This window comes from Equus quagga, chromosome 15, assembly GCF_021613505.1.
Source record: "Equus quagga isolate Etosha38 chromosome 15, UCLA_HA_Equagga_1.0, whole genome shotgun sequence".
Classification (NCBI taxonomy): Eukaryota; Metazoa; Chordata; class Mammalia; order Perissodactyla; family Equidae; genus Equus; species Equus quagga.
The window spans coordinates 35,453,413-35,467,620 of NC_060281.1; the positions used below are offsets into that span (position 1 = coordinate 35,453,413).

General features: G+C 34.9%; 1 protein-coding gene across 1 annotated transcript; it reads right to left on the reverse strand.

The window, feature by feature from the left end:
- Positions 1–10,852: 10,852 nt before the first annotated feature.
- Positions 10,853–11,797, reverse strand: LOC124227466 (olfactory receptor 2B2-like). Its single transcript, XM_046641513.1, has one exon. It carries the CDS (start codon positions 11,795–11,797, stop codon positions 10,853–10,855), a length of 945 nt encoding a protein of 314 aa, XP_046497469.1.
- Positions 11,798–14,208: the final 2,411 nt, after the last annotated feature.

Genomic DNA, 14,208 nt, shown 5'->3' on the forward strand with positions numbered 1-14,208 from the left:
AGAATGTGGAGAGAAGGGAAGCCTCCTACACTGCTGGTGGGAATGCAAACTGGTACAGCCACTATGGAAAGCAGTATGGAGTTTCCTTAGAAAATTAAGAATAGATCTACCATCTGATCCAGCTATCCCACTGCTGGGAATTTATCCAAAGAACTTGAAAACACAAATGCATAAAGCTACATGCACCCTTATGTTCATAGCAGCATTATTCACAATAGCCAAGACTTGGAAGCAACCTAGGTGCCCATCAAGGGATGAATGGATAAAGAGGATGTGGTATATATACACAATGGAATACTACTCAGCCATAAGAAGTGATGAAATCCCGCCATTTGTGACAACATGGATGGACCTTGAGGGTATTATGCTAAGTGAAATAAGTCCTATGGAGAAAGCCAAATACCGTATGATCTCACTCATAAGTAGATGATAAAAATAAAGACAAACAAACACATAGCAAGAGAGATTGGATTAGTGGTTACCAGATGGGAAGCGGGGAGGGAGGACGGCCAAAGGGATGATTAGGCACATGTGTGTGGTGATGGATTGTAATTAGTCTTTGGGTGGTGAACATGATGTAAGCTACACAGAATTTGAAATATATTATGATGTACACCCGAACTTTATGTAATGTTATAATTCAATGTTACTGAAATAAAAAAATAATTTCAAAAAAAACCCCCAAAACTTCCTTTGTTAAGCATCTAAAATAAAGTTGTTGTTATTACCTTTCAAATGGATCTACAAACTGACCAGAGACAAACTTAGGGGAGATGTTAGCTCTAAGGACAGTCATGTTCCTTCCCTCTGAACGGCGTCTAACATTTTTAAAATATAAAACTATTTGGCATGAACTTCCCAGAGCAAGTTTGAACAGTCAAGTAAGTCTCAAAATTATGACATGCAGATGTCACTGATACTAAGCATTGAATCCAGAGGTTGGAACATGACAGATCTTGCAAATTATTGATGATACCTTGTCCTTTTAGTTGTTATAATCCTTAGAATAACTTGGACTTGGACTTTTTAAATCAAATTTGTTTAAACAAATAATAAGATTTTCTAAAAAGTATTTAATTCTTACTATGCGACAGGCAGAATGCTAGGTGGTGGAGTGCATGCCTTTCCAGTACTATATCTCATTGTGACTTCTCCAATAAGAATAATTCTTTATCCTTTTTCTCTAGGACTTGAAATATATTAGGCAGTGAGTGCTCATTTCTTAAAATAATCAACCAACCAACCAAGCAAAGCCTTAAATACCCAGATGTAACATAACTGTTAGGGAGATTGGCTGGCGTTCTTTTTATGTTAAATGTGTTATTGTAAAATCATAAAATCACTCTGTGTATCAGAATCACCCTGATAACTGATTTTTGCTTCTTTTTAAAAGATCTGTGGATTTGCTGAAAGGTCAGTCCATTTTCACTGAGTTTATTCACTGCAAGGCAATTCCTTCACTATCTCTGATCATTTTCCCACCTTTGACAATGGTATCTAATATACAAGCACTACGTAAATATTTAACTTAGTATGTACATAATTGATTTCAATGTGATATAGACAAAAAGTTACTTATCGAGTCACTTGAGCTACTTCATCAGATATTATAATTCATTCCATTTATTAATCCCTAAGCAATGGAAAGAGGTTGAAAATTACTTGATATAGTATGTTTCCGTTTTGCTGTAATTTAATTTGGGAACTCACTGAAATTAATCTTTAGGAAACATCCTGGCAACAGCATGGAAATTGTGGTGAAAGGACGTAAAACTGAAGAATAAAATGTTCCCAGAGATGATGAAGGTTTGAACTAATCTATAAGTATGACAACAAGAGATAATAATTACAAGAGATAATGAGCAGATAAAATCTTGATGGTTGATGGACGTGCAGATGAAAGAGAAGCTGTGCTATTCTCTGAAATAGGCGACAGTGACAGAGAGATAGTTGAGAGAAGAGATGAGTTCTGACGGGAAAAGTTCAGTTCCAGGTGATTGTGTGCCAAACATAAAGTTGGATATGAGGATCTGGAACGCAGAAGACCTATGCCAGTGCTGGGAACACCACCAGTTCAGTAAGAATGTGCAAATCCTATAGAAAAGCAGTTAACCTTGCTCTTTTAAATGGCACTTGCAAGAATATTTTTTGAGTAAAAATAGGACAGAAAAGAGGTTTGAAGACCGACTTTTAGCGACCATCAAATTTCAATAGATGTGCACCAGACCACCCAGTCAAAGAGACTGAGAAAGAATAGGAAGGAGAAAACTAGTACTGAGCGGCATGATAAAATCATGTGAAGACGGATGTTTTAGAAGGAAAAAAAAAACACAATGATAATGTCATATAGTTAACAAAAGAAATTTAAAACAGCGATAAGAGGACACTGAATTTACCATTGTGAAGGTCATTTGTGGATTTGCTAGAGCCATTTGGGAGGACTCATAGACACAGAAGCATGATAAACATGCTTCAAAAAATGAATGAGAGGGCCGGCCGCTGGTGCAGTGGTTAAGTGTGCAGGTTCCGCTTCAGTGGCCCAGGGTTCACCAGTTCGGATCCCGGGTGCGGACATGTCACCGCTTGGCAAGTCATGTTGTGGTAGGCGTCCCACATATAAAGTAGAGGTAGATGGGCACAGATGTTAGCTCAGGGCCAGTAATTCTCAACAAAAAGAGGAGGATTGGCAGCAGTTAGCTCAGGGCTAATCTTTCTTAAAAAAAAAAAAAAAAGAATGAAATGTGAGAGGAAACACAGAAATTATGGAACACAGCCATAAATTTCATAAAATGAGAGGTTTCACTTACCAGAGTTATCTTAGTCAGTAGAAAACAAACATCATTTAATCCTAAGATTGAGCATCATTATTCTGGAATTCAGCTGGCGGCTCAGTCTTTGAAATTCTCACGTGAGGAGAGGATTAAGATGCTTTCATATAAGACTGAACAGGGAACATAGACTCAAGGACATTTTAACTTCCCGCTAAGCCCACGACGCCTGAAATGAAGCCAGGACTGTCTAGACGCTAGGGAACAATCTGTTCAGTGTAGTTGGTGTTTTGGGTAAACACAATGAATTCAAAGCATGGGACTGCAGAGAGCTCTCCCTCAAGGAATTATCTCAGTGGACAGTAGTCAATTATCATCTTGGTTTAACTGAACTTGTAGTCTATGCATTACAGGGAGGAAAAAGTGTATATTGTATATATCATTTTCTATAGCATAAATTCAGACTTACGTCTCTCTAGTAAGAAGTATTTTTATGTCTATCAACAATTTCAACTTTATTAGTCACAAAATTATTTGTACTTGTATGGGCCTCAGGTAAAAAAGGGAATGTCTAGTAATTATTTGTTTATATAAACTCATACATAATTACAGAATCAAAGAATCTCAGAGTTAAAACTATACTTAAAGGTGATCGAGTCTAAGCTTCATCCAACACTATGTCTTTTTTAAAATAACTCTGAACCTGATAATCCAGTCCCCATTTTAACAATCCTATAGACGAGTAATTTTCATCCAAAGATGAATGTGTTCAATTTTGAAATGCCTATGATTGTGGGAAAGGCATTTTTTATATTGTGGTATGAACATTTAACATAAGACCTACCTCATTAACAACGAAAGAAATTTAAGAAAATTCAAATCTTTCATCTATTCCTAAATATCAAAAATTCAATGTAAATTATATTCCACTTGATAATCATTTAAAAATGGCTCTAAATACTCCTATTTTTAAATTTAATACAAATATTTTCATATTGCTTTTAAAGTTAAGAGATTGAATTTCAAAGTTGTAAACCAATAGGCCTGGTTTTGATTCCCAGTGACTAAAATAGTACGTAAGTATCACAGTATCTCGGTAAGTATGACACTAGTTTTTATAAGGCTATTATGAAAGATAAAGAAAATAACTAATAAGTCATCACAAAAAGATACTCAGGTTCACTTTTGAGAGGATAATTTTCTATTTTAACATAGTTTTTTTTTGTGATCTGATGGATATTTTCATTAAGGCTTTGGATAAAGATAGTAGGAAATTATCAAAAGAAATTGGAATTAATATTATACATGCTGGTTAGTAGAGAATCCTAAGATTTCAATGTATAAAAATACTGAGATAATTCAAAGAAAATTGTGGCATAGTTCAAATAGGATAAAATAATGAAATATATTTTATAAATAAAATTACATAAAAATTGGAGAGGTGCATGAGTATATTTTTCTTTTTAAAAAAATAGATAAATCCAATAAATACATGTTAAAACCTCCCATGACCACCAGAATAAACACTCAAAAAACTTAAAATAATATCTGGTTTCCTCATCAGATCAAAGCTGAATTAATCATTTCAAATGGAATACTTTAGGAAGATTGTAGCAAATGGGTGTGTTGCCAACAAAAGTGATTAGATATCATTCATTCAAATTACCAGAAAGCTCAGAAAGGATCTATGTTTTCAAATATTAAAAATAATTGTCAGTGAGGCCAGCCCAGTGGTGTAGTGGTTAAGTTTGCACATTCTCCTTCAGCATCCTGGGCTTCACTGGTTTGGATACAGGGTGCAGACAGACACACCACTCATCAAGCGGTGCTGTGCTGGCACCCCACAGAGAAGAACTAGAAGGGCTGACAACTAGGATATACAGCTGTGTACTGGGGCTTTGAGGAGGAAAAAAAAAGAGGAAGATTGGCAACAGATGTTAGCTCGTGGCAAATCTTCCTCACAAAAAGCATAAAAAAAAATAAAAAGAATAAAAAAATAAAAATCATTGTCAGTAAAATAAGTCAGAAAGAGAAAGACAATCCTGTATGATCTCACTTATATGTGGAACGGAAAAAAACCCCAAATGCATAAATACAGAGAAAAGATTAGTGACTGACAGAGGTGGGGCAGTTAGGGGTGAAATGGGTGAATGTGATCAAAAGATACAAGCATCCAGTTATAAAATAAGTAAGTTCTGGGAATGTAATGTACAACATGGTGATTAAAATTTAGAATACTGCATTGCATATTTGAAAGTCACTAAGAGAGTAGATCTTAAAAGTTCTCATCACAAGAGAAAATTGTAACTATGTGAGGAGATGGATATTAACTAAACTTATTGTGGTAATTATTTTGCAATATATACATATCAAATCATCATGTTGTACACCTAAAACTAACTAATACAGTGTTATATGTCAATTATATCTCAATAAAACTGGAAGAAATAACAGAAAGATAGAAAAATCCCAAAACACACGGAGATTAAACACACTTCTAAATAATACGAGTCAAAGAAGAATTCCCAAGAGAAATTTAAAAACATATTTTAAAAATAGTGGTCCTATATGAATCAATTTAAATTTATGATATATGTCCCTGGGATCAAAGTAGGAAAAGTGGGTATTAAGTATATTCTAAAAGAAATTTTCTCAAAATAAACAATAATTTTCAAACTCTATTCCTGGAGATATAACAAATACACTAGTACAGGGAAGCATTTTTTTTGAAAGCAAGATTCTGGATATTGTACAAAAGTTTCATGTAGACTTTTTGAAATCAGCCAAAAACTTAATTGTAAAGTTATTGTAAAATTATTCCTTTTTTAAATCTATACTTCAATTTCTAACTCATGCATGTACAACTTTAAGATTCCAACTCTTAATCTGTGCCCTGAAGATGTTCTTCCACAACTTCCACAGACTAGCAGAAAGTCTATAACTTCCTGCTATTAATAGTCTAATTGATAAAATCTGTTGGTCTGAAATTGCTTATATGGCTCAGATGGAAAGAATTTTCTGTTAAAACTTTAATTTTCATTTTACATTTGATTTCTCCCCATCATCTATGAAGATGAATGATAAAATAGGAGTAACTGAATCATCACTGATTTTCCCTTGGTATCAATAAAGTTTTTGGTTTTGTTTGGAAATTAGCGAACTATTAAATTATAAGATTGTCAAGAGTTTAGCTAAGCTACTCCAAAGTATTGGTGCCTTGGCATCCATTTTGTTTGGACAAGTGGCCTACAGGTACCTTAAATTTATGCTAACCCCCTCAGGTGAGTGTGCTCTAGATAAAAACCCTCAGAGTCACAAGCAAATGTCAGTTCCTGATATGACTTCCCTAACAGTCTTTGTGATCAACAGTCTCTCCTCTGTGTCCCTGGGCCTTCATCTTGTGTGTTTCTTACATAAGACCCCAGTGGAGCTTACTAAAACCCCACTCTTTTAGTTTGAGTTGACTAATCTGGCCTTAGCCTGGGAAGCCCAAAGTACTCAACTCATGGACCTTAATAAGGGCATGTGCCCCAGATCCTATCATTCTCTCTGGCTGCACTCTACTCTGACCTCCCCTGTGGCATGTCAAGGCATGCTGTGTGCTTCCTCCAGGACCTATGAGTAATAAACTTCTCTGTTTCAATTCCTCTTGTGGTTTGTTGTTGAAACTCAACTCACCATCCAGCATCCTGTGCTCCACTTAACAAAGGTTAATTTGACAAATTCATAACAAAGTTAACTTGTCCATATTAAATTTAAGGGGAAGCCACCTCGAGACACACCGAGGTTTATTTTTTTAATTAGTATATAGTAAAAGCAACTTTTGGGTGTACATTTCTATTAATTTTAACACATGTATAGTTTCCCATAACAGCCACCACAATCAAGCTACAGAAGGGTTCTATCAACCCCCAAAACTTTTCTATACTATGTTTTTGTAGTCATACCCTCCCCCATTCATATATAATACGTCAACCCTGATTTGTTCTCCATCACTGTATTTTTGTCTTTTCAAGAATGTCATAAATATAACATCACATACTATGTAACCTTTTGAGTCTAGCTACTTTGAATTAACATAATGCCTTTAAAATTCATGCAAGTTACTGCATATATCAAAAATGTGTTTTCTTTTATGACTGAGTAGCATTCCCTTATATAAATGTACCACAGTTTGCTTTTTCATTCACCTACTGAAGGCCATTTTGGTTGTTTCCAGTTTTTGGCAATTATGAAAAGAGCTGCTATAAACATTTGTGTATAGGTATTTATCTGAATATAAGGTTTTTCTCCTTTAAGGTAAATATTTAGGAGTAGAATTGATGGATCATGTAATAAGTGAATACTTAATCTTACAAAAAACTGATAAACTGTACCACATTGCTGCATAATTTTAAATTCCCATCAACAATGCAGGAGAGTTCCACTTGCTATGCCTCCTTACACTAGGTATGGTCAGTCATTTCAATTTTAGGTATTTCACGAAGTGTGTAGTAATATACTGTTATGGGTTTAATTTGTATTTTCCTTATGGCTAATCACACTGAGCACTTTTTCATACACTTGTCTGCCTTCTTTATGTCCTCCTCAGTAAAGTGTCTGATTATTTAATAAACAGTAGATACTAGACTTTGTTTTGAGATAAATGTTTTACCTTGTTGAATGAGCTTCCCCCATGTTCCTACCATATCACAAAGCATTTTTCTATTTCATGACTTACTGATATTTGCAAAATTTGCTAATATGGTATTTAATACATTTACTAATATTTTAGCTATATTTTCAGAATTATTAAAAATATTTCTTAATCATGTTTTCAATATTGCACTATGTTTATTGGCCTGCTTGATGGTCTATGTACTATAGTTATTTAATTATGTATTTACATATATAAACGTCTAAAATATCAGACCTCATTTATGCAGAAATATTAATTGCACTTATAAAATTAAAAATCAAAACAATTTTTCTTTAAATCTCAGGTTTTCACTCCAATATATTCATAACACTGAAGGTGAATCAAAATATATCCCTAGGGTCTTAGGGACATATCTGGATCAACTTTCCACATCAGCACTAAATTTCTATGAATACACATGTTTTTATTTAAAAGTGTACGCAACTTCCATGACATAATATATCCATGTTTGTTCCAATACAAAATAGTAGGTTCAATGTTCAATTATTTTTAAATTTATCTAGACCTTCAAACAAAACTAACAAACCCAAAATAATGTAGTATTTTTATATAGTGACCTCAAATACCCCCTGAGAAGTACAACACACAACCTCTGAGAATTACACTCCATTAACAGAATGCGTAAATCAATACTATAAACATTTTTTTCTTAATACATATTAGGTTATATTTTATGTGATATTGATATGAAATTCCATGTAAAAATTAGTCATGAATTATAGGAAACTCTATGTCCAATTTTTTTTTTTAATTTTTAACTTCCTTTTCCAGATAACGTTAGAATTGAGGAAAACAGACTCTCTTTCTTTTGTATAACCAAGGGCCGCCTTTTTCCCAAAAGCTTTTTCCTCATCATCCAGCTTCATCCGCCTCATGATTGAGCCACAGAAAGTAGAAGTGCCCACTCTACTTCACTGGCAGAAAGTAAAGCTTTGCACTGTTTTTAGAAAGAGGAGAGGGGAAGGTTGCAGTGGTCCTTGGGAGAAAAAAAAAGGAAGCAGCTCTAGATCCAATTATGTTTGGTATTTTTACTGAACATTTATCATGTCCAAAGCATGATAGAGAAATCTGCAGAAATATAGGAAATTACAAATATGAGTATTTAATGGGCTTGGGAAGGACTTATATTGACAGGCAATGCACTTGGTAAAGTGTTCAAATAGGACCCATCTGAGGAGAAGGTACTGCATGTGGTTGGGGTTAAGCAGTGCTGTCAAAAAAACAAGTTTTAAAATGCAGTTTAATATGCTGAGTTGGAAAAGAACAGGATTCATGCTGGAATATGGGGGAAAAAGGGAAGCTCATATGAGATATCCCATGACATGTGGTAATCCCAATTTACTAAAGTATTTTATCTTTTGGTGGAGATTTTGTGGATGTCTTCTATCATATCCTATCTTCAATATTCGTAATTCTAAAGTTTTATAATTTTTGTGACTGTTTAACTCAGGTGGATCATTAATGTTCCCAGTCACACACCAATTTAATTCAGATGGCAGAATTCATGCTGTCAGTGTATTTATTCCCCAAAATTAAGGAACCAGATGAAACACATTGAAGAATTTTAAGAAAATTGTTCATATTTAAGACCTTAGAGGATAACTTCCTAAAGGACTCTGATCCATTATTTTGAAATAACTTACAGAGAACAGGAATAAGTAAATTGATTAAATGTATTTATGGACAGATTGTACTTTGGAAAGGATAATTTTATAAAGAAAGCTTGGGGATGTGTATTAAAAGGGAGAGAAGGACAGAAATTGTACTGATGCCTCAGAATGAGTGCTTAGTTCATGATTCATAAGTCAGCAAATAGAAAATGATATAGAGCTCTATAAATTAAGAATTAAACTTTTATTATTTGGATTTACTTTATGGGACACAGTTACAATATTAAATATTAAATTCAATGTCCTATGAGAAAAATAATTTCACACATCTTTGAATTAACGCAAATGTTAGTATCCCCATTTGGTGGCAATGAAACTATAGTCAAAGATAATACATGCTTTCCCCCAAAAGGCACATAGCACACAGCTTGTACATCACTCTGTGGATAGGGCTACATATGCCCATTAATACAGAATGAGATTTGATTAACATTTCAGGCAATGACATTGATCTTTTGCTGAACTCGCTGTGTTTTGTTTAGGCATCTTTGACTAATATGTATTTGTGAGGCAGTTTATAGCCAAGGGCTATAAAATATTTTTTAAATTATTTTATTTTATTTTTTTGTTGAGGAAGATTAGCCCTGAGCTAACATCTGCCGTCAATCCTCCTCTTTTTGCTGAGGAATACTGACCCTGAGCTAACACCCATGGCCAACTTCCTCTATTTTATATGTGGGACGTCTGCCACATGATGGCTTGATATGCGGTGTGTAGGTCCGCACCCAGGATCCAAACTGGCGAACCCCAGGCCACTGAAGTGGAACGTGCAAAATTAACTGCTGCACCACTGAGCTAAAACATTTTCTCTTTTAATAAAGCTAATAGATCAACCAAACATCTTAATTCAATATGATGTTCTCGTAATCCCCTTATTGAAATAGGACAGAGTTACCGAAATTGTGAAGGAAGCTATCTTGTCAAACTTGGAAATCACTAGTAAGTTTTCTTGAGTTAGGATATTTTTTGCCTGAGGTTTTACCACCACTGTTTACTGTCCAAAACATCCCACTGTTTTCTCTCTCCTTCTAGTGTAAGCTCTATATGTATTGATCATGACCTCACTGTTTATCATCGCAGCATAAGACTGACTAAAGTTTATGACAAAAATAATTTATACTTCAAATCACTGTCTCTAAATTTTTTCATGGACCTTGTTCTGCATATTTCTATCTAATGTGCTTTTGACCTAAATGTCTCTTTACTTCATTTACTTCTGGGGCCTTACAAAAACCTTTGGTTGATGATATTTTTTGACATCGAATGTTAGAAGATGACTAAATGCTGTCAATATGTGTTGATTAAAGTTAACTCAGGATAGTAGTGGCATTTTTTTTTTAAAGATGGGATGATTTTCAATTTATTTGAAATTCATTTAAAAATAATTTATCCCAAATATGTTTTCTAAACTTTCTAAATATCTTTCCTCTAGATATTGTACAAGTTTTGCTCCTGAAGCTAAGTTATCTAGTAGTTAGTGTTAGGGAGAAAAGTGACACGCTTTGGTAGGATTCAATATGGTAAAACAGATATTCTCATAAGTGGAAAAGTGCTATGTAGAGATCACCAAGAGTTGATTGTTTCTTTCCTGATTGTGTTACACATGTGAACTTTATGACACTTGATACACCGTTCTTTCATCACTTCCATGTCTGTCTGACATCTTTGAAAGGCGCACACATGCATTCTCTCTTTTTGGGTCTTCATTTCAGAGATCATTTTCTTTTGACCCAAAACTCCTTAGTCAGTGCCCTTCTCAGGGCAGCTTTCACATCCTTGTTCCTCAGTGTATAGATAAATGGATTGAGTGTAGGTGTGACGATTCCATAGAAGAGAGCCATGATCTTCCCCCTGTCACGAGAATAGCTAGAGGGAGGCTGCACATATATACTGATGGCTGTAAAGTAGAAGAGGGAGACCACCAGCAAGTGTGAAGCACAGGTATTAAAGGCCTTCCAGCGACTTTCAGCAGACCGGAATCTCATTACTGCCCGAGCAATGAACACATAAGTGCCCAGGATGAAAGCAAGAGGCACTAGGAGTAACAAAGCCCCTAGTACATTGAGCTCAGCTTCATTTATACGAGTATCAGTACAAGCTAGTTTCAAAAGAGCAGGCACTTCACAGAAGAAATGGTCTATCACCCTCTGTCCACATCTTGGGGCCAAGACTGTGAGAGTAGACTGCACAAGGGAGTTAGCAAAACCACTAATCCAGGTCCCAGTGGCCATGTGGATACAGCGCCTCTGGTTCATGATGATTGGGTAGTGAAGAGGCTTGCAAATAGCAACATAACGGTCAAAGGCCATGATGGCCAGAAGTATACATTCAGTAGAACCCAAGGCCAAGAAGATATAGAGCTGGACAACACAGCCACCATAGCTAATGGTCTTTTCTTGTCCCATAAGGTTGACTAGCATCTGTGGGACAATACTAGTAGTATAGCAGAGGTCCAGAAAAGAGAGATTAGAGACAAAAAAATACATGGGACTGTCAAGCTGGGGATCCAGGTGGGAAACTAGGATAATGGAGATATTTCCAAATAGGGCAAAGATGTAAGCCACCAGAAAGATTACAAAGAATGGTGTCTCCAACCAGGGTTGGTCAGAAAATCCCAATAAGATAAAATCATCTAGTGAGCTCTGATTGTTGATCCACATATTGGCAGTGATAGGTGAAATTCCAGCTGAGACTTCTAAATATCCACTGCTAGGGATGGGTATCAAGGGTAGAAGGAAGCCACTGAGAATTAGGGACCAGAGATAATGAGATGAAATCCTCATTTTTGCTGCAATCTGCATCTATATGCTGATTATGGTAAGATGTTGAGGCAACATTGTCAATGTAATATTGAAAAGTTATTGAGAAAAGACTAAAGAGAACACCAGCAAAGTAGTTCAGAAATTTACTTACTTAATGGATGTTTTCTGGTTAGCTATCATTCCCTTTGGATTTTGATGTCTTCTCTTCTAAGAATTTCCAATAGAACTATCATCAAACCTACATTTCATAGATATTTAATGGAAACAATAGAGTATAGATTAAAACAGATTGGGAGAAGGCAGAGCTTCCCAAATACACGTTGAACACAGGACAGGAAGAGGAAGGCATGAGATTAGCAACTGAGGGGGACCCAAGGCATCTTGGCATCTTCACCCTCCTCAAACTAACCCTGGTCAGAAACATAATGTGAACTAGAGCACTTCATAAAATTTGCATGATGAAAGGATGGAATGTGAGGACTTCCTTTACCTCTTCCAAGCATTAATGTTATCCTATTCAAAAATTTAGAAATAGGGGGAAGAAACAAAAAATTCAAACAAGATAGCATACACTCAAAGCAATGAGGATCTAGAACCTTGCTTCCTGTGAAAATGCTACTGTAGAAATATCTGGATAAATTTGATAGAATTTTAAGCTCTGAGTAAAATCACCAAAAATGTTTCAAATACCTGATACCTGAAATTGGGGCTGTATATATATTCCTCATCTCTCAGCATATCAAAGCACATCCATTTAAACATTTCCTTCTCCCTCTTCTTTATTCTCATTTATTACTTATTATGTGTACTATTTCTGCCATCTGAGGAGTCTCTATCCTACTCTTCTCCCATCCAAATCACATAATTCCTTTATGATATAAGTTCTGAGGAATAACTCCAATTACTAATTTTTACATTCTCTAAAATCCTAAATATTTTTCAGTTTAACTTCCATATTATAGCAAATTTGTCTTGTATTTTTCTCTGGTTATTTTGTAAAAGGCATTTTTCTTCTTCCTTCAAGTCCCAGTCATTCAATTTACTAACTGTGTACTTTGGAAATGAGCTTCAATTTTTTCATGTTTCAATTTTCTCCTCTTTAAAATGAAAATAATTATACACAGCTCATAGGACTCAGTGGTATAATGTAATTTGCAGGCTCAACTCAGTTTTTTTCATATGCTAACGATTCAATAACTATTAATAATTATTTTTCCTTGCTTATGAAATCCCTAAAAATATTGGATTTGTCTTCTATTTGTACAACTCTACACAGTGTATAATGGTATTCATAACAAATATCAACTGAGGGATAGTAAACATGATGTGACTTCTAGGAAAACAGCCTTGGACCCTTTGATTGCTTGTTTTTCTGATCCTCTTAGTTGGCCTTACATTCCATTCTTGTGCTCCTATACTTTGTAGGATTAGTAGAGTTAATTGGCCAGGTCTATTTTTTATGTTGGTGTCACTGAGTTATGAATTAGGCAGTGTCGGGGAATGAATGACAGTGAGAAATAGTAGGGAGAAGTGTTTGTTTCACAACTCAAACCTCAGAATCACTAAATCCAACACTCTGCTCATTATCCATCCATCTCACACTTCTAATTTCTTTGTTTTATTTATAGAAACACATGTCTTTTGGTACAGGGAACCTAGTCATTCTCTTTGGGTTGTAATTGCCTATGTGTCATCCAAGTTGTCAAGCTGGACCAGTTTTTCTTTAAAATTCTCTCTCATATCTATTCATTAAATCTATATCTATCCAAAAACATTAAAGTAGACACAGAAAATAGTTCAATGTTCCATGGTCTCTAGCTTTCAAACTGGTCTTCCCACTTACAATTGCTCTGTCATCTTCAATGCATACTAGCATATTAGGAAAATAGTCTTTCCCTAGTTCCATTCTGATCATGCTCATCTCAGCTCAAAACTCTTCAGTGCATCTCCATGTTCTAAAGCATTATATTAAAGTGCAATCTTAAACTCAAGGCCTCATATAATAATGGGTCAAACTACATAGACATGTCCATTAACCCAGCCAAGCTTCCTACTTTCCTCCTTGTGTGTATGTTAATATGAAACTCCATTTGTTGCTGTGTATCCTGTAAGGATCATTTCAGTACAAAATGTTCTTAAGTATTTCCTACTCACCTTCTTTACTAATCCTCCAGAACACTTTATTTGTAATTCTTTTATGGTACAATTCATATCTTATTATACATATATGTGTATTTACACATATTACATATATATATATATATATATGTATGTATGTATGTATTTGTTTACGTTTCTGTACCTGGCCT

Coding starts and splice junctions, on each gene's coding strand:
- LOC124227466 (XM_046641513.1), bottom strand. CDS start 11,797: ATGTGGATCAACAATCAGAGCTCACTAGATGATTTTATCTTATTGGGA.